This window comes from Helicoverpa zea, chromosome 1 (genome assembly GCF_022581195.2).
Source record: "Helicoverpa zea isolate HzStark_Cry1AcR chromosome 1, ilHelZeax1.1, whole genome shotgun sequence".
Taxonomy (NCBI): domain Eukaryota; kingdom Metazoa; phylum Arthropoda; class Insecta; order Lepidoptera; family Noctuidae; genus Helicoverpa; species Helicoverpa zea.
The window spans coordinates 5,027,017-5,047,475 of record NC_061452.1 but is presented as its reverse complement, the minus strand read 5'-3'; the positions used below and the strand labels follow the sequence as shown (position 1 = coordinate 5,047,475).

At 36.4% G+C, this 20,459-nt stretch overlaps 3 protein-coding genes across 4 annotated transcripts; 1 reads left to right on the top strand and 2 right to left on the bottom strand.

The window, feature by feature from the left end:
• Positions 1-575: 575 nt before the first annotated feature.
• Positions 576-6,438, bottom strand: LOC124631592 (sodium-coupled monocarboxylate transporter 1-like). The gene is made up of 14 exons (XM_047166037.1): positions 5,933-6,438; positions 5,665-5,824; positions 5,381-5,446; positions 5,248-5,299; positions 4,920-4,987; positions 4,504-4,658; positions 3,757-3,897; positions 3,450-3,558; positions 2,948-3,057; positions 2,664-2,806; positions 2,228-2,355; positions 1,598-1,770; positions 1,077-1,302; positions 576-761 (listed from the first exon to the last, which is right to left on the bottom strand). The coding sequence occupies exons 1-14, from the start codon at positions 6,142-6,144 to the stop codon at positions 693-695; spliced, it is 1,812 nt and encodes a 603-aa protein (XP_047021993.1). The 5' UTR covers positions 6,145-6,438; the 3' UTR covers positions 576-692.
• A 1,862-nt stretch (positions 6,439-8,300) lies between these two features.
• On the top strand, positions 8,301-10,379 carry LOC124630729 (exosome complex component RRP42). The gene is made up of 6 exons (XM_047165071.1): positions 8,301-8,490; positions 8,651-8,847; positions 9,146-9,311; positions 9,461-9,640; positions 9,854-10,074; positions 10,258-10,379. The coding sequence occupies exons 1-6, from the start codon at positions 8,434-8,436 to the stop codon at positions 10,358-10,360; spliced, it is 924 nt and encodes a 307-aa protein (XP_047021027.1). The 5' UTR covers positions 8,301-8,433; the 3' UTR covers positions 10,361-10,379.
• A 22-nt stretch (positions 10,380-10,401) lies between these two features.
• LOC124629428 (protein ref(2)P-like) lies at positions 10,402-20,173 on the bottom strand. Of its 2 annotated transcripts, none has more exons than XM_047163186.1 (9): positions 20,012-20,173; positions 19,223-19,399; positions 14,895-15,059; positions 14,170-14,348; positions 13,226-13,970; positions 13,007-13,138; positions 12,663-12,818; positions 11,100-11,616; positions 10,402-10,757 (listed from the first exon to the last, which is right to left on the bottom strand). In XM_047163186.1, the coding sequence occupies exons 2-8, from the start codon at positions 19,395-19,397 to the stop codon at positions 11,471-11,473; spliced, it is 1,698 nt and encodes a 565-aa protein (XP_047019142.1). In that variant the 5' UTR covers positions 19,398-19,399; positions 20,012-20,173; the 3' UTR covers positions 10,402-10,757; positions 11,100-11,470. The 2 variants fall into 2 exon arrangements, with proteins under 2 accessions (XP_047019142.1, XP_047019908.1); XM_047163952.1 differs by having other exon boundaries at positions 12,663-12,803.
• Between the last annotated feature and the right edge of the window lie 286 nt (positions 20,174-20,459).

Sequence of the window (20,459 nt, the reverse complement as noted above, 5' to 3'; positions counted from 1 at the left end):
TTTAGTTATTTTATTTAATACTCACAAATGTGGTTTGATTGGAAAGAAAATAAATATGAGCGTAAATAATTAGGAAAGTGTATGACTGATTCGCAGACCCCAATTGGGGTCTAAACCGAGCTTACGGTGACATTGATGTTCAGACCCCGATTGGGGTCCGCTACGGATTTGACGGTTAAAATCGTTAAAAGAGATACAAGGACGAACTATTTGTTTTTCTATATAAACCCTTTTTACTTTAAAAATACATTATTGTATACAAGCCATGAGGTCCAATAGTGTAATGCCTCTAAAATACTGACCATTTTTGCTTGAAAAGTATGAAAAAGCCATTATGTCTTATAAAAAAAAAATACGTAAAAACCAAATTAACTAATGGCATCCGTTGTTTATTTTGAGCAAAAACGACCAGTATTCATCTGAGTTATAACTTACGAAGAAGTTTGTTTAAAAATCCATTTACCTCTTTTAATAACCATCATAAATATTAGTAGGATCAAGAATTATTTTCAGGTTTCTAAAGCATACAGAGTGTTTCTAGGTATGTACTTATTGAAATAATTAAACAATATATTTTCTGTTGTTGTTTCCTCTCCTATAAAGAAAGTAGGAAAGTTCAATGAAGAACAGGTTTTATTGAAACGATTTATTACATAAATATAAAATTAACATACTTAACATTAAACGTGAAATTAACTTATTTCTTCGGTTTCGGTAATTGGCTTCATGTTTATTGAGGTAGAATTGGCGTGGCAGGCTTCCTGTAACAGAATACTTACATTTTATTATGTATCGATTTGTTAATTACTGGGAGTTAGTAAAGTATCGTGTCAATACTTAACTGGATTGTGATTTAGGCTAGCACGAAATAATTCGTTTAAATTACCGAAAGTCTAAATTAATAAATGACCACATACTTAACTGCGATAAATGCATTTCAAGTTACTTTGCTTCACTGAAGTTAGGCACAAACCACTTTGTGCCTGTGTCTTCTGTTATTTTATTTTAACTAGCGTGAAGCCGTAGGTAGCTAGATTCGGACAAGCAAAGCTTGACAAGACAAAATCTCCACCAACCTTATTCTGTCCATAAGCACTAATATAGGGTTCATCAGTAGGGTGCGGGGGTTCCTTGAAGAGCTTCCTGAGCTGAGGCGCAAGAAGGCTCGGCGCGGGCGGCAGGTGCGGCGTGCCGCGAGCGCGGTTGATGCGCGACACCACTGCGCCTACGCACATGGTCACTGCCATGCCGGCTAGTGTGTACCACATGTAGGACACTCGGAGCACTGGGTTTACGTCTTCACTGGAAGTATTACGAGGTATCATGTAAAATAAAAACTATAATTTTAAAGCAGTTCTGAATATCCTAGCGCTAGTCGGATCCGGGAAGAATATATAAAGTTCATAGGAACATCACTGTGTTTATTGCATTATTAACAACTCTGATTTCACTCTTCGTAGTTTGTTCAACAGTTTCAGTACGGACATGGATGCATATCGTTGTTTTTATGCAAGCCGTATGTACTTAAGTGCCGCATCGAGAACTGCCTTGAGAATGTAAGTGATAAAATGCTGTCGACATGGAGATTCTTACTTACCTAAAGACCGATTCTTCGACAACATCTTCAACTGTAGTAAAATTATACGTGCATCCTACAGTTGTCAGAGATTTGTGTGAGTGCTTTATCTGCCCCCTAGCTATGGCAAGTTGTGACGTTAGACACCACCATGACATCACCGCTAGACCGCTGACTCCACCAACTAGAGCCCCCTAGAAATATGAAGCGAGTATTTGTAGTAATAACTCAAAAAGTAATCACTACATAAGTAAACAGAGGAGTTATAGGTGCAATATTCTTATCATCATCATCATCATCCTCCGAGCCTTTTTCCCAACCATGTTGGGGTCGGCTTCCAGTCTAACCGGATTCAGCTGAGTACCAGTGCTTAACAAGAAGCGACTGCCTATCTGACCTCCTCGACGACTGCCAAGGATGTTCAATGACAGCCGGGACCTACAGTTTAACGTGCCATCCGAAACACAGTCATTGGTGTCTAAGATTTACTTAGAAAGTACATACAAACTTAGAAAAGTTGTATTGATACTTGCCTGACCTGGGATCGAACCTGCGCACTCATACTTGAGAGGTTGGTCTTTTACCCAGTAGGTCACGACTTTCTACAATATTCTTATACCTATATGGCAGAAAAATCAAAATGAAACTCACTGTAGCATCAACCCATGGCATGAGGATGCCCATTGTGAACACTCCCAGTTGAGGCCCCATCGTCATAGACTCCAGCGTCATCGTCAGCTGCAAGATTGTCCCCATCTTCTCTACTATGAATACCAGCCCTGGAATTAAATATTTAATAATTATAACCTACAATAAAATCACTAAAATGATGGCAAATCCTAATATATCTAATATCTCCTTTGTACTAGTCAGAGCTGGTTCTTTGATGGTGCAAGGGATTCACCAGGCGTTGTATATGGGGATGCCAAAGATATTAGAAATAAAGAAGATATATCCGTGAGTTAAAAACGTATCGTTATCTGATGTCTTCACGTCTTCCCTTCACCCATAAATAATAGATTTTTCATGATTGTTCCCATTTCCATATTTGTAAACATGAAATAAAAATGTTTGTCAAAGTATTTACCTACACAGAGCGTGCCCAGGAGTATAACGACACCTCTCATGAGCCAGCTCGCCTGTCGGTCAGTCAGCGCCTTCGCGAAGAACGGCTTGTAGAAGTCTTCCAGCACTACTGCTGACATCGAGTTCAGACTCGTTGACAATGAACTGCGGATAGCATAGGTACAAGTTGGGAATTAATTTTAAGATCAATATCAAATCGTAAATGAAATATTTTTTCAAGCTGGTTGTGGCTGTTAAAGTCATTTTAAATGTAACTGACTGAACCTCGAAAATCGAAGATTTTACCTTAAAGCTGCACTAAATATTCCAGCAATGAAGACTCCCGGCAACCCAGGGATTTCTCCAAGAACGTCCATCACAAGCAACGGCAGCAACTGATCTTTCGCCTTTGCTAACTGAAATTGTAAATTATAAGTAGGCTTGTTACTAGGTATTTCTTGAAAGTTGTTTTAAATGGGTTCATGTGGAGATCTAATACTACCTCCTACCTACATTCGAAATACTTTACACTGCCTGCTTGTTATTCTAACTCTAGCTTGGTAAGTAAGTGTTAAGGTATATAAATAGCCTATGTATATATATATGTATACTGTGATAGGTACGTAAGCTGTGGCTCAATATATGCATTTTTAAATTGCAAGATTGGTTCCACGCTGTTCTCAATCCTGTGCAATTTATAGGAGTCAATTGCGGGAAGTGAATCATTGGTGTTATTAGGCTAGTAACCCGTCCATCATTTATTGTGCTGAGCTGAGACCGTGACAATATTGATAAAGGTTAATCTTACCTTAGTTTGTAAAGGATCACAGTCGTGGAATCGTGCGTAGATCAATAGCCCGCAGTAGAGGCAAAAGCAATAGAGAAACGAGATGCCAACGCAGAATAAGAAAACTGCCCTGCGAATCACATTGCACAATTAATTATTTCCCTTTACTTAAAGTTTACAATGTCTTTCAAAAAGGTCTCTAAATAGTATTTTTAAGTAAAACAGAAGTATCCTCCTGTAGGCTGTATTAAAAAATAGGCTATCCCGAGCTAAACAATCTTCTAGGAATAACATTTAATTCAAATTGAGCAAGCTGTTACTGACTTACCACTTAGCACCCCTCAGAGTTGGCAGCGCAAGATATCTTTGTATCATAGTCTGATTGACGGCGTTAGACTGGAGCCAGTAGATAGTTCCACCGACCACGAGACTCCATATCGTGTGCCGCGTCAGAGGATTGGGATCCCAACTGGAACACAATTATAATATTCTTATTAAACCTTTGTGTAAAAATCATGTAAGAAATAAAAAAGTCTCCTTCAGAAAAAAAAATGCAGCTGGTTTGTGTGTGATTGCTATTTTAATTAAGATCTTACTCGCCTCTGTAAAAAGTTCTCATTAATACAGTATTTATAACAGCAGTTAAAGAATAGGAAATACTGAAACTTCAACACTCTATATCTAGGTATTAAGTGTACTATTCAACTACGTATTTAAAGCGGGGATATTCCCAGCCGTAAATATTACAATAAAGTCTGATACGAGTAGGTATGTCAGCAAGGTGCAATTTTCTGAGATAAACGTTTCCTTTAAATCAGAACTTGTGAGCTGTGGGTGTCTTGTATAGTTAGCAACAAAAACGGTGCTTGTGTTATGGCTGGGAAAAAGAAGTAGAACTGCAAATGCCATAGTAACACATGTATGTCTGTTTGGTTTGAAGAATCAGATTTATACTGTCTGTAAATAATAGGTACCTATACCTACAAACCAAGTTCCTACATAAAATAGCATTGCAAATATGACGAAACGCCCATGTGACAGTCATAATAGGATCGGTACTACAGGTACTACTTACTCCGGCAATTCAATCCTCCCGCTGTCCAAATTCCTCTGCCAGACCACTCCAATACCGCCCACATCAATAGTCCCTTTAATTGCGACCAAGGCCATCGCTCCAAACATCGCCGTAATTTGGATCACGTCCGTCCATACTACTGCTTGTAATCCACCCTGGATGCAAATGTATGAACTGATTTGTTTACTGAACTTTGCAACCCATGCTAGCTATTTAATACGTTACCTCACAGAAAATAAGAGAGAAATACCAACAGCTCAACGTTTAATGTATTTATCCTTTTAAAGATAATTTTATTATAATCATTTTACAATAATTTGGATAATGATACCTGTCTTTAATAAAACTGCCTAAAATTTACAATCTTAACATCAAGCGACGTATTTCTCTCATAAACAAAACAGAAAAGAACTTACCGCACTTGTGTAGAATATGCAGACCAAACAGACTATTGGAGTAATCACGTGTATGTTAACACCCGTTACTGTAAAGAAAATAGCAATTAACTTATGCGTAAGTTGTTCACTGAAATTGACATTCGTCATTAGCGTACGTAAATAAGGTCCCGTGACATTACCCTGTGGGAACCTGGAAATAAGATATGATGAACGCTAAGGTAGGTAGGTATAAGTTTTATTCATTGCATAAAATTGTTCATTAAAATCCGAGTTCACTATACCTATGTGTATTACCACGGAACTATGAATTCAAATGCCTATTTATGCCGTGAAAAGTATATATTACCTTGATTAAATGCTAGTGCTGGAACATAAATGACAATCGGCAACCAGCCTATCTGAAATATACCATTATATTCTTATACATAGCAACTGAAATCCTGCATAAAATAAATAGGATAGGGGCAAAACGAACTTACCAACGTAAAAGCGAATAAAATCGATCCAAACAATCTTACTCTATTGTCGAATCGTATTGATAAGTACTGAAAATGAAGAAGAAATCAATTTTAGCTCGAGTTGACGTAACTATTACGATATGCATGCTTTGCTACTTTAACGGTGAATCGCACCATTTAACTACAGCTATAACTGAACCCATTTTCAGCTGTCAAATTACCGATTTGAACAATGGGCGTCAATTTCACGGCTTGTTATGGTTAAAGTTAAATAATGCAACTGACCCTTAAGTACAAATGTTTACCTCGTAATTTGATGTAATCTTGAGTTCATGAAACACAGGTAGATAAATCTGCGTCATTATGATAGACATCAAGAATATTGCTCCTATGATATATGCATACTGGGTTCCGTGCATGTAGACTTCCGTCGGTGACCCTAATAGGGTTATACCCGAAACAAAACTGAAGAGAGGAAAGTTCACTTGAATACATATATTGTTACGTAGCTTGGCCTTAAGTTTATAAGTGATCATTTTAGTTAGATAATCGAATTATACATAGGTAACGTACCTTGCCACCAGAGACATAGAAACAGGAATCACTTTCATGTTCCTTCCACCAAGCAGGTAATCCGCTTGCGTGGTCTGTTTCTTCATGAAACCCCAGTACACTCCCACAACGGCACTGATAGCTAACATCAACACGAACACAACGTAATCTACCCATGAGAACCTTTGCATCATATGCGTCAGGTCTGCAACTTCCCCTCGCATCTCCCCCATTTTGCAAAAAAGAAACTAAAAATTATCCTTGACAAAAATCACATAGACTGAACTGTACAAGGCACTTTCCCACTTTCCTTGACCAAACTTCCTTTTGCAACACAAACCTATGTTTTATTATTTTCGGGTCAAGGGGTTTTGTTATTGAAACTGATAGCTCGTATCATATCGATATGCGTTGCGCTAAAGGCACCCAACATTCAAATGCATGAGTCCGCCGAGACGTAAGCTCAATCTGTTACAATGAAACAATTACGATAACTCGCAATTTAAAAGAGGATGTTGCGAGATCGCCCCCCAACGGTAGCTAGGAGCGAATCGGGAACTGACTACTTGTACTTAAAAATGTGTAGGATGGACATCATCGTAAACGCTTCCTCACGTGGAAAACAGCCCCAGGTACTTATGATATGAACTACCCAACAACTGCCACTGCTTGCCATTTTACATGTATTAGATAGAACATAAATATAAACTTAAGAATGTTCAGGTGGCTGTCGCAGGATGCAAGCGTCCTACCGTTTACCTTCTGTTAATGTTAAGTGCGTACTCAAATGGACTACTTCTAGTTTATCATATTTTTTGGTATTTCGATGATATTTGCCGTAGTTGCAAAATGTAGAGTAAGCTACATTTTACGGGAGAGGACAGGGTAGAATAAATAGTCTCCTATTCCTTTCCTTCCATTTTTTCCAGTTTCTGTGGTAAATCTACAACCTTTAGTGCTTTACTTTATAGAAAGAAATACTTTGAACATAACAATTATTTCGATGTCTAGACTCAGTCAACACACCTGCGGTCAGCAGCGGTAACCTTACCGGTAATCGAACCCAAGCCCATCAGTTCGATAGTGTTGCATGGTGACCATTGCCTCAACAGAGTTGTTTACTGTTCAGATCTCCCGCGCTTTAACAATCACGTTTCTTTTCCAATCACCATTTCTTTTCTTATGTCTTTGCTAAAAGAATCTTAAAACCTTAACATATTAGTATAACATAAAAGTATAGGTAAAAAAATATTATTTGTTAGAGTGATATTTTCTAAAGGGATACATTATTTTACGTAATGGAGAAACAACAAAACGTTTTCTGTCTGAGACTGCCATTTTCAATAAGGTTGTCAACTGTTCTGTCATATGCATAGATATAATATTACTAAACAAGATTGCGCACGCTCAAAATATATATTTACGAAAATGAACTCTATTCTAACGCAATAAGGTACTAAATTGGTTGCATAATACACAGAGGCAAATCCGAGCCGAGAGGGATAGTTCGAACGGAGGCTGTTTGTCTCTTTCTAACACCTTGCCAGCATAAAAAAATGTTGTGATCAAAAGTTTTGTCTTCCCAAAAACAATTGAATCACTAAGTGATTCACAATTGTTAAAATAAGATAAAAATATAATTTATATTTTTATCTTATTTTAACAATTGTAAGTCAACAAATTAATAACAATCGCATTAATTTATTCGTATTTATTATTAAAACATAAACAACATAAATTTTTATTTTGCTTTTTTTTATTTTCTAGCGGTAACCCTGAACATTCTTGGCGCGTAATCAGCATTTAAAATTTTGTTTATATTTTTTTGTATTAAATCAATTTAAACTATTAAAATGGTGAAAAAGTGTTGCGTTTCTACTTGCAAAAGTGAATCCTATGGTGGTTGCAATATATCGTTCCACAGGTTAGCTAATAATAACATTTTCGTAAACCAAACAACTAGGGTGCCCATGAATTCTTGTAACGAGTCAAAATATGGGTGATGGATTTTAAAACTGTTGTACTATTGTTATAGCTTCCCAAAAAATGAAGAAAGGCGACATAAATGGCTCAGCAGTCTATATATGAAGTAGAAATACAAAAAAAACAGTCTTCACTTCGAATCTTCCTGCCTTTATACTGCTAATTTCCGCTAATTATTAAAAGCCTTTATTAGTATCTTAAGGTCACAAACTGCGTAAGTTAAAACTTCAATACTAATCTGTGTTTAATAATCTTAGCAAATTCGGATTTGTCTCACATAGCTTAATCTCATAGTCACCCTATTAGAAAGGGACAGACAGCCTCCGTACTAACTGTTTCACTCGGCTCGTTTTTTGGGTTTATATGCGCAGTCCTGTTTACTAATATTATGTCTATGGTCATATGTCACTGTCAACAAATGAACAAAAGTAAGCTAAGCTAAGCGAGCATTGGAAAAAGAAAACAAAACAAAATATTTATTTCAATTTAATTTTATTGTGTGTATTGATTTAAATCTACTATAGAATCTAGCCGTTCAAATGGCAGAACTTCTACTTAGTCCAACAGAGAAAATATTTATTATTCACGGTATTCAAGTAAGTTTTACTATAACCTTAATTTGTAAATAACATGTTAAAGATATCAAAATACAATACGTATAACTTTCTGTATGTACAAGAAGATTACGAAAATTAAATAATTATATATATTTAAGGATGAAAGGAATATTGGAGTTAAATGTTATTTTGTTTGCAGGAAGATTATCGATCGGATGGCCGATCAAACATAGATTACCGGCCCATGGAGCTGGAAACAGATGTGGTGAACCTCACCAGCGGTTCAGCAAGACTTCGACTGGCGCATACGGATATACTCGTGGGTGTCAAAACAGAAATTGACACACCACCTCTGAATAAACCTGATTCGGGCAAGATTGAATTCTTTGTTGATTGGTTAGTTATTGACTTATAAGCTTCAAAACGCATGTTTTAATATAATATACTAATCAACCCCGTCCCGGGGAAACTTCTTCTCGTACCTGGATAAAATATAGCCCATGTTCAATGCAAAGAGTGTAGCTTCCTAACAGTGAAATATCATTGATATTGGTTCCAGAGCATTTTTACATCAAACAAACAATCATACCTTTCTTCTTTATGTGTATAGATCTTCTTTATGTAAGATATAGTTTCATGATGTTCTTTTTATAATTTACCACACAATGCTTAGTTTATAATATTGATTTTTCAGTTCAGCGAATGCAACTCCCCAGTTTGAAGGCAGGGGCGGTGAGCAGTTAGCTGTAGGAATCTCCAACTTGCTGCAGTCCGCCTACCATTCATCACAAGCCTTTGATCTAAAACAACTCTGTATACTTGAAGGCAAACAGTGTTGGAAGCTCTGTGTTGATATATTGGTAAGGATCTAATGTATTGACCAAGTGAAATTTACTGTCTATCTCACTCTAAAATTACACTCAATTGATCACAAATCCACATAAACCTATCTAGTCCCATTTCTAGTCAACATTAGTTGAAACTCTTTAAACAAACTTTCTCATTACAGATATTGGAATGTGGAGGTAATCTCTGTGATGCTGTGTCTCTGGCCGTGAAAGCCGCTCTCATGAACACAAGAGTGCCTTGTGTGACGGCTGCACTCATGGACGGAGGGAATGTAGACTTGCAGCTGTCAGATGACCCTTATGCCTGTAAACTGCTGGATGTAGGAACAGCTCCTTTATTGGTAAGTTACAAAATAATTGTAAATTATGTTGTTCCTCAACCATATCATAGTTCAGTTTTCACATGACACAAAGGGATTTAATTGTCTAGCCTCTTCTCATATATGCAGAGAACAGTCTTTTCTTCTTTTGGGAACAGCATAATATGACAATTTTAAAAGTCGGATTTTGGAATATTTTAACTTAAAGATGCATAATAACCATGTTATTTTCAGGTAACATTATGTAAAATTGGCGACAAATGTGTCGTAGATCCGTCAGCCGAGGAAGAGAGCTGCAGTGTCATATCTGTCATAGTAGGAATATCTGGGGATCCCAGCTGCTACAGTGATGACGAGACAATGTCGGAAGTAGGAGGCAAACTGACCACTATTGATATGTTTGGGCCAGGCAGTGTTGCGCCCAAAACATTGAAAGATGCCATCAACCAGGGAATGTAAGTTCTTCACAATGACAGAACCTAAGGTTTCAGAATTTATATTTAGTAGCAGAGATCATGCCAAAATACTTGAGAACAAAATAAGCTTGCTTGTCCTTTTCATCGTATTTTTAAAAGCCTCTGAACATTTTTTTATATAATTTCAGGCCTGTACTTAAATTCTCATTTTGTTTTTTACAGAGTAGCTGCAAAATTACTTGACAAAGCATTAGCTAAAGCCCTATCATCAGAGAGGCAAGAACATGGAAAAATGAAAAAATATGCATATGGATTTCTCAAATAAAATCTTACTTAAATATGCACACAAGTGTATTAAAACTCATATTCCCTTTTAAATCCTTTATTGAATACCATTTAATTTATTATATTAATAAGATACACACATTATCGTATTATAGATAGAACTAGGTTCTAACATATACCTAATAAACTCACTACATATAATACTACTATAAATTCAGTCATAACCAAATATCACATTCGATTTAATTATTATCCATAGTAGATACTTCATAATCATAAATAATAAATATTTTCACAGAATTCATTCACAACATAAACAAAAGTAAATAATTGTCACAAAACAATGTCATACAGAATAGTATTTATTAAAATCTTTTTAGGAATGTGATTCCATATATTTCAATGCATATTTTAAGTATAATGCAGTATATCAATATATAATCGTGGTCGTGGTGGCCTAGTGGGTAAAGAAAAAGTCGTGGTGGCCTAGTGGGTAAAGAACCAACCTCTCGAGTATGAAGGCGTGGGTTCGATTCCAGGTCAGGCAAGTACCAATGCAACTTTTCTAAGTTTGTATGTACTTTCTAAGTATATCTTAGACACCAATGGCTGATATAAAGGTGAAGGAAAACATCTTGAGGAAACCTGGACTATAAAATCTGTAATCACCAACCCGCATTGAGCAAGCGTGGTGATTAATGCTCAATCCTTCTCCATGTGAGAGGAGGCCTGTGCCCAGCAGTGGGACGATAAAAAGGCTGTAACAGTAACAGTAATATATAATTATGTATAGAATGCCCAGAACTTATAGTATAATTTAAGTATTTATAAGCTAAAACTACTAAAGGCAAGATCTATAAATATCCCTAAATGGATAGAGAGAAGAGAAAATAGAACAACTACATCTAGATGGATAATATTGTATTTATTCTCTATATCCCTTCACCCATACAATAACATTTATAGGGCTTACATGTCTATGCTAATCTATTGTAAGTATTCCATCTTCATCTTATTCCCTATCACATCTGAATAATCACATAATATTTGTAAGATATATTTCCAATAAATTGTGGAGTAAAACTATTATCCTAATTATAAAATCGTGAATAATAATAATGTAGGCCTGAACGGCTAGAAAGCGTGACGTCTACTTCCGGGTGTTGACAGGGGTGAGAAGATCCAGTACTGCAGCAATGTTGCCATCCTTACTCTCCAGGAGTTGAGTCAACCATCCACCTTCGTTGGTGAAACCCATAGCCAGCATTTGTTGAATTGCTGCGTCAATGTGAGCTTCTGAGGAAACAAAAGTTATAATATTAGGTAAATGACTGATGGATCATAGTTGTCAACTTTTTTTACTATCCTGCGACTTAGCAATCTGTTTCTACAGAAACAATAATCTAATTTGATGTCAGATTTACATCTTATTAAGTGTATTAGCTGTGTTCCCAGTGGTACCATTCGCATCTCTTGTCTGCAAAGTTGTGAAATAGACACCTAAATTACCATTCTTGATATCGTTTCTACTATATAACTTATTCCAATTTATACGGAAATACATATCATTTTAATAACAGCTAAAGTAGGTCCATGATAAGCGTCGTATAATAACACTGACGCAGTATGTACATAGAAACAACGATGACTAGATAATGTAGGTACATACCTAAACGTGTTCTTTGCAACTAAAACAATAAAACTACTTAAAATGAGTCATTTGCATCGTTACCTACTTTCATATCTATAAAATAAGGCTATCTAAGATAACTTTATTGAAGAAACAAATCTATGAATCACAAAAAGGTACATTATACCTAGTGCTTTTATTGCGGATGTACATAAACCGACTGAACATTAGATATCATTTAGATATTAAAATATTTATAAAAAAGCTTGTACTAAGTTGAACCCGACGTTAAACAAATGAACCAAGTCCAATAGAAGAAACGCTCATGTCTATGCGATTGCCTGGTAATTACGTACATGTTTGTATGTAGTGAATGATGATTCAAATGGTTTCTTGCTCAACTCATTCGCTGACCGTGACGTACAACTTTAAGGTCTTTGGGTCAGTGACTTGAATATGCATGAATGTTCGCTTACAATCGTGTGTTTTAGAGAAATACTGTTTTGAATTTTAATAAGTTAATTTGCAATATCTGTCATTAATATAAATACTCTGGACCTGGACCCTAGCTATACAAAAATATAAACTTTAATGGGTACTCAAATTGTAACAAGATGCCAAATATATTATTTCCTAATTTCAACACAACTTGCTGCACTGTGTTTTAATACCTACTTAAAGGGGTAGGAATATCAAAAGTGTATTAACTTACTTGGGTGGCGTTGCCTGGGTGGGGTGGTTGGTGCGGCCGATGTGGCTGGTGCCGGCTGTGCCTGAGGCTTGGGACCAGGCGCTGGAGTCGGGGCAGCAGCAGCGGCAGCCGGGGGCGCAGAGGGCTTTTGTACCGCAGGCTCTTTAGGATTCAACACTAAATGATGAGCTCGTGTCAATAATGATGAATCATGACCTATATTATCTTTTAAATGACATGTAATTTACTAAAACTTTAACCAGCATTGTCACAAAAGACCGAAGCAAGGCGAGAAAAATGATACACTTAATGAACTTGGACAACACAAATTAGGAACGTTACAAACAAATCAAGTCAATATTTACCAGCAGTGGAAGTGTTCAGGGGTGGGTACAGGCCACCTTCAGCGATCTTCACGCGCTCTTGGAACTCTTCCGGCAGGTTGAAGCCGATGGGAGCAGCAGCTTCAGCAGGGGCACTGGCTGTGTCCATCAAGTCTAAAACAATAATAAAATATAGTTACTAACTAAACATTTTTTCAATTCAATAAAATTGAAAGAAAATAGGCAGAAAACGCAATTTACCTTTTTCCTTATTAATCACAGTCCAGTCATCAGCTTTGTCAGGCGAAGCATCTCTAGGGTAATCATTAACACTTGAAGCAGCAGATGTTTCGGTCCTAACGGTGACGTCATCAGGCTCAGGCGCCTTTCTGTCTCCTTGACCCATTTCTACGTCATTAGCTGGGGCCGCGGAAGGGGCCGGAGTAGCGTTAGTAGGTGCGCTCTGAGGCTGAGCTGGCGGGGGCACATAAATGCCCTGTTCCGGCAAATTACGCAAGAATGATTGTATAAGATCCTTGACGTTGATGGTCGTCGGACCGTAAGGTCTTGAGGAGCCGAATGGGCATTGAGTCTGCGCACTAGCAGATGTAGTCGGCTCAGGTTGTTTCGGAGCTTGAGTGGATTGGGTAGTGGTCTGCGGCTTAGCCTGGGTCGCTTGGGGGACCTGTCCTTGAGTTTCAGTTTGGTTGGGTGTTTTAGTTTCCTCTGGCCTGGGTCTGTCCTCTCCGATGTCGATGTCTCCAGCAAGGTTGGCGAACTCGTTCATGTAAGTGGTGAAGGTGTCGAGCCAGCTGACACGTTGTTGTCTGCGGCGGCTATGCTCACCATGCTCGGCGTGAGGGCCGTGTCCGCCGCGGTGATGCTTCCTCTCCGCTCCACGCTCGGCGCGGTGCTTCTTGTAGGGGCAATCCTCGGCGGCCATGGCGTTTGCAACCGACTTCAGGAAATGACGGGACCTTTTAATCGCAGCTTTAATGACTGTGCGCTGTAAACATAAAAAGTAAGTTAATCATAATGACAAAAATAAGGTCTCCAATAATATTATTTTACGCTAATATGAAAGGCGGTCTAATAACAGTCCCTAATCTCAAATCCTGTCGTCATTCACATTGCTTTGTTACTTACAACAGTCACGCGATTAGCGCAACAGATATGAAAGGGATATGAACATCCTGTACACTTACAGACATGTTCGGCGTGGGCACTCGCACCATGCAGTGCTCAGGGTGCTTGCCGGCCGCCTCGCATTGTGAGCACAGGTCGTAGTCATCGCACACGGAACACTTGTAGCGGAACCCAATGACGGAACCGTCGCAAGAGTCGCACATCACTCCATAGTGAACAGCTGGGGTATCGGGCGCACCTGTTAAATAAAACGACAAATTATTGGACGAACAGATGTTGATAATAAATCCTCAGAAGTAATGATTCGGTCTCTATATAAGAGGGAATAAAAGCGACGTCTAGGGAGTGTAAACAAAACCATTATATTCAAACAGTTATTTGATTTATCCTTACTGTATTTACTAATTCGCGACACAATGTAAGACTTGCCACAATCTGCAATTTCCTGCATTGTTAACATGATTAAAAAATATTAAATGTTTGAATATTTTTTATTAGATGCTAACAGTTTAGTAAGCAAACTTGGTCTGACTGAATTTTACTTTTTCTATAAAGTGTGTTCAATTTTAGAAATTAGTTAAGGGGTTTATTAAATTAGTTAAATTAGTTAAGGCATTATTGTAAACGAATGTTTGCAATTTTCCAGTAACATGTATAAACAGGATTTTGAAATCCATGGCAATTGAATATTATCGAAGTTATTAAGTTAACAAGTGCACTTCAAGGTTAACAATGCAGAAAATATTGGTGAACAAATCATTATGTTTATAGACTTTGAACTTACCACTGGGATTGCCAGTTACAGCTGTCAAAATGATGTCACAGTCATCGTCTTTGGCTTCCTCAGCCTTGCAGTAAACGTATAACTTGATGACATCTCCACTCAACGCCTGCAGTGCGGTCATCACCTCATCATCGGATGAGACCACAACATCATCACCATCCTCATCTGTGTAGGAAAATAGCAAACTAGGTATAATTTATTTCACTTAACAGACTGATCTGAATCTTAAAGCAGGTTTTTTGAGATATTTATAAATAAGCTCTAGGAAAACTTGGTCTAAGAAAACAGAGTAACAAAATATATTGTTCCATTTGAGTACCACAATTGTTATAATATTTTGCTGCAATATTTAATATTAACGCGTGCAAGTCATTTAGCATACTGATCATAGGTACCTATTAGATATACCTAACCATTGTTGTTAATATATTACCAGACAATAGAGCCAATCTCTAGCAATAGTCAATCGATTATTTTGGATTGTGACATAAATACAATTATATCTTCAAATGTACAATTAAATACCGCAAAAAATGTTGTCACTTCTGATCCATCAAACCCTTTGAGTATAAATACTAGAAACAAACAGAATTTGAATATATTCCATCAAAATATTCAAGGTTTGATTGGTAAAGAATTGGAATTGGAGTTGTTCATGAACTGTAATAATATAGATATTTTATGTTTAACTGAGCATTGGCTTAAAGAGCATCAGTTCATGTTTAGCTTCAAGAACCATTGTGTAGGCAGCTCGTACAGCAGAGTAAATATAATACGTGGTGGTTCTCTAATAATTCTTCGCAATACCATTAAATTCAAAGAACGGAAGGATATTGTGAACCTTTCTGTTGAGCGAGTAATTGAGATATCATGCGTTGAGCTTGAGCAGTTCATTGTAATGAGTGTATACAGGCCCCCATGTGCAACATATACAATTTTTGAAAAGCATCTGGAAGATGTATTATTCAAAATTTCTAATAATAATAAAACAGTTGTCGTCTGTGGAGACTTTAATATTAATATACTGGAAAATACTGCTATTGTTAATAATTTTATAACTCTATTTAAATCATACAACTTGTACAGTACATTTCTCGAGCCAACTAGAATAACTAGCACTAGTGCTACATGTATAGACAACATTTTCACAAACTTAAAACCTTTAAATAAACAAATTTTAAATGTGTTGGATTCTGATCACTCTGGTCAATTAGTTATTTTTCCTATGAAAACTAACAGAGGTCTGAGAAAAAATGTAAGTTTTATTCCTGTAAACAAACATCGCTTGGAACAATTTAAAAATAACTTGTTTGAAAAACTGCCTGAATTGCCCTATCATGATAATCCTGATCAAGCTTACAGCCTTTTATTCAACTTAATTAATTGTGAATTTAAAAAAGGTTTTACTACTAAGTCCATATCTGTTTGTGATCAGGCAACATTTAGTGATTGGGCAACGCCGGGTATTTACAAAAGTAGACAGAAGTTGTTTGAATTATACTATGAAAGATCATTCAATCAAGATGAAACATTTAAACAGTACGTTAAAAACTATTCAAAAATATTTAAACGAGCCTGTACCTCCGCAAAATCAGTACACATAAAACAGAAAATAAAAGCTTCTGGAAATAAAATAAAAACCACCTGGAATATAATTAATTCAGAAATAGGCCGATCCACTGTACGGAATCGAGACTTTCACTTAAAAATAAACAATGTAGACATTAAGTCAGACTCGGAGGTAGCATCTGAGTTTGAAAATTTTTTCACCAATATCCCTATTTTAACAACCAGAACTCTGATGGCATCTTCCAGTTCGGCTCTTACAATATTAAAAAATTGTGTTGCGGAATGTGACAAAGGTTTTGAATTCACGGTTGTCAGCTCTAAGGATATTATTCAAGCGTATAAAGATCTCGATGTAAAAAAGACTGCTGACCTTTGGGGATTGTCAGTTCAGATAATCTCATCGATAATTGAAATAATTTCACCTTATTTAGCAACTGTGTTCAACTCTTGTGTTGCATCAGGTGTTTTTCCTGACTTGATGAAACTTAGTAAAGTAATTCCATTGTTTAAATCTGGTAGTACAACCGATCCATCAAATTTTCGGCCAATTTCAATTTTACCCACTTTGAGTAAAATTTTTGAGAAGTTAATATTACGTCAATTGTTGAGCCATTTTAATAGAAACAACTTGTTGCACACTAAACAATTCGGATTTACCAAGGGTCGTTCTACTACGGATGCGGGCGTGGAATTGCTTAAAAATATATTCGAGGCCTGGGAGGATTCGCAGGATGCGCTCGGTATTTTCTGCGACTTGTCCAAGGCTTTTGATTGCGTGCACCATGATATACTCATCAGGAAACTTCACCACTATGGTATCAAAAACAAGGCTCTTGACCTTCTGACTTCTTATTTGCATAATAGAATTCAGAGGGTGGATGTCAATGGTAAGAGGTCTTCTGGATCTACGGTCACCATGGGGGTTCCACAGGGTTCAATTCTAGGCCCTTTTTTGTTTCTTATTTATATTAATGACCTCCCTTATCACGTAAGGGATAATCACAAGATTGTGTTGTTTGCCGATGATACTTCACTCGTTTTTAAAATCAAGCGCCAACTCGACAATTTTGACGAAGTTAACAATGCACTCTCAAAAGTTGTTCATTGGTTTAATGTCAATAATCTTCTTTTAAATGAATCTAAAACGAAGTTAATTAAATTCTCAACGCCTAACGTAAGGCAGTTACACACCAATGTACAACTAAATGGAGTAGAGTTGAAGCCTGTTGAGTCAACGGTATTTCTTGGTTTGACCGTTGATTCCAAACTCCAATGGGGCCCACATATAGTTAAATTGTCAGGAAGGCTTAGTTCAGCCGCCTATGCTATTAAAAAGATCCGACTTATCACCGATGTGGACACAGCCAGAATAGTTTATTTTAGTTACTTTCATAGTTCAATGACGTATGGGATTCTCCTTTGGGGAAACTGTGCGGATGTTGAAACTATATTTATTCTACAGAAAAGAGCTGTTCGAGCCATTTATAATCTGGGCCCAAAAGTTTCTCTCAGAGAGAAATTCAAAGAAATAAACATTCTGACTGTTGCCTCTCAATATATTTTTGAAAATTTAATGTACGTTCGTAAAAACATTTCTAACTTTGTTCAAATGTCTGATGTTCATAGCATAAATACTAGGAATAAACATAATCTCGCTGTACATGCTACTCGCCTCCACAGAGTAAGCAACTCGTTCATGGGTCAATGTATACGCTTTTACAATAAACTTCCCAAAGCGGTTCGTGACTTACCTATCAGGAAATTTAAAAATCATATAAAATCCAAACTCTTGAAAAAAGGATATTACAAAATATCTGATTATTTAAATGATAAAGAAGCTTGGGAATGAGCTGCTCGCTTAGTGAGTGATATCTTTTTAAATGCCTGTGTATTGTTACTTTTGACATTTAAATATTATTATCATCAGATAACTTTTATTAATGACATTCTTTTTATTGACATTTATATGTTATAATGGTATTATTTTTTTATTTTTTTTTAATTTATTATTATTATTGTGAATGTGAGTATCGTGTATGCGAGCAACATTATATATTCTTATAACATAAATACTGTCTGGCAGGTTTGAGTATTTTTAAATGGCCTACGCAAATGTTCTGCAGATCTGGTATCGTCGTGTGACAGGTCGTTGAGCTCCCTAAGATATGGTTGAGCTACACGACGACTGATGCATGCGTGCCGTCTGTTGGGACTGGTCAGCTCCAGCCTGATGTGGCTCTTTCCTCAAAAGGCCATTCCAGACCGCGTACATGGTGACACTCACACATAATTATTTCATTTATAACATGTTTGGACTTTAAAAGAGACTATGACCCTTGAGTTTGTTTCGGCGTTTCTTCTCAGGGATCAGTCAGTTAGGAAATGCCGGCCTCAGCGTTCTTAAAATGACGTGTAAAAGTGATGTAATGTCCAACTTGCAAAATAAACAATTTCATTTCATTTCATTTCATTTCATTTCATTTCATTACATGTTACAAGTAAGTAAAGGGTAAATAAATGCTAATTAATCTGCGACTCTATTATGTTTAATGCACATGGACAATTAAATTTCAAGTTAGCACAATGATTGTGTGTTTATCATTTGTTCAAGTAGATAATCTCCATCCAATCTATACTTCTAAAAATTCTTACACTGTAGGGAAGCTCCACCATTCCCAAATAACTTAGGCTATACATATTTTATCTGGGCACAGGAAGAAGTTTCCCTCAATATCATCATGAAATTAGTAAGTAATTACCTTTCCATGCCACAGAGTAGGTCTTTGTCTTAAGACCTGGGTACACATCCTGAAGCTTGGCGTTCAGGTAATGGAAGCTGGTGACAACACTCTTCTCAACACCGAATCTTCTGACTTCGGGCTGCTCATGCTTCCCCCAGAAGGTATAGACTTTGAATGGAACTTGGTCCTCCATTGCTGAAATAATAATGTTATTAGTGTTTTTGTCTTTGTTGCAGTAAATACTACTTATACTTTATACTAGACTACTAACTGTGAAAGTTCTCTCATGGCATATTTGATTAATTAAAGACTTAGTTCACTCTAAATTTAGACATATTGATGGATGATAGGTACATGATGCAATATTCTCAATTATTGAACTTTTAGATTTGTATATTATTATTGATTTAATTTTCAGTATATATTTCAGCAATACAGTACAGTGTCTCCGAACCTACTACAAATTCTTAATAAATAATATGTGATAGGTACCTACCTACAATTTGGCACAATTACTGAAAATAAAGGAGGCTAAATTTGTAGATTTTTCAAATCTACTGCATATTCTGACAAATGATAGATGCACTATCTACTTTATGACTAAATAACAAAGAAACAATATTTTATCATAATAATATAAACCATTTTGTTTAACCAAGAGGCCATTTTGTTTTACTTCTACAGTCCACTACAGTCTAAAGATATAAACCGGTATATATTATACATTATCAGACCCAAAAGTTTAAAACAAAGTACATATACGCAAAAGCTTTAAATATTAAAATTTTACTAGAATATGGTACTCACCAGAAAAAAACTTGATTTAAAAATCTCAGAATTATAGCAAAATAAACACTGACACGATAATGCGTCGCACTCCGAATAAAGTTTCACAGTGAATGTTGATTATACGACGCAAACCTGTTTAATATATGGCTTCAAAATATTATGAATCATCAAATAGAACAGTTGAGAAAAACAATATTTGTTGTGCAACACAGCTGTCAAAATAAAAAAGTCATCGTCGGCATTCCAGTCTGACTGTCATCCTTATTAATAGAATTTTAATATTGTCTATCTTTTTCTTTCTTGCAGCAATGCGAAAACAGAATTGCATCATACTTGAAACATATGCTTAACTTTGTCTGAAAACTAACCAAGGATATGGAACGCTGTTTAGTACATTCTGTTTTACGCAGTTTTTACACATAAGTTACATGGCTCAAAAATAATGTTAAGTCTTTTATTGTTGGAA

Excerpts from the sequence above, each read along its gene's own strand:
- LOC124631592 (XM_047166037.1), bottom strand. The coding sequence starts at position 6,144 with ATGGGGGAGATGCGAGGGGAAGTTGCAGACCTGACGCATATGATGCAA. Across the intron at positions 3,559-3,756 it reads ACTCTGAGGGGTGCTAAGTG|GGCAGTTTTCTTATTCTGCG; the intron begins GTAAGTCAGTAA and ends TGTGATTCGCAG. Across the intron at positions 1,771-2,227 it reads TGCCATGGGTTGATGCTACA|GGGGCTCTAGTTGGTGGAGT; the intron begins GTGAGTTTCATT and ends TCATATTTCTAG.
- LOC124630729 (XM_047165071.1), top strand. The coding sequence starts at position 8,434 with ATGGCAGAACTTCTACTTAGTCCAACAGAGAAAATATTTATTATTCAC. Across the intron at positions 9,312-9,460 it reads AGCTCTGTGTTGATATATTG|ATATTGGAATGTGGAGGTAA; the intron begins GTAAGGATCTAA and ends TTCTCATTACAG. Across the intron at positions 9,641-9,853 it reads TAGGAACAGCTCCTTTATTG|GTAACATTATGTAAAATTGG; the intron begins GTAAGTTACAAA and ends TGTTATTTTCAG.
- LOC124629428 (XM_047163186.1), bottom strand. The coding sequence starts at position 19,397 with ATGGAGGACCAAGTTCCATTCAAAGTCTATACCTTCTGGGGGAAGCAT. Across the intron at positions 14,349-14,894 it reads TGTAACTGGCAATCCCAGTG|GTGCGCCCGATACCCCAGCT; the intron begins GTAAGTTCAAAG and ends TTTATTTAACAG. Across the intron at positions 13,971-14,169 it reads TGCCCACGCCGAACATGTCT|CGCACAGTCATTAAAGCTGC; the intron begins GTAAGTGTACAG and ends TTATGTTTACAG.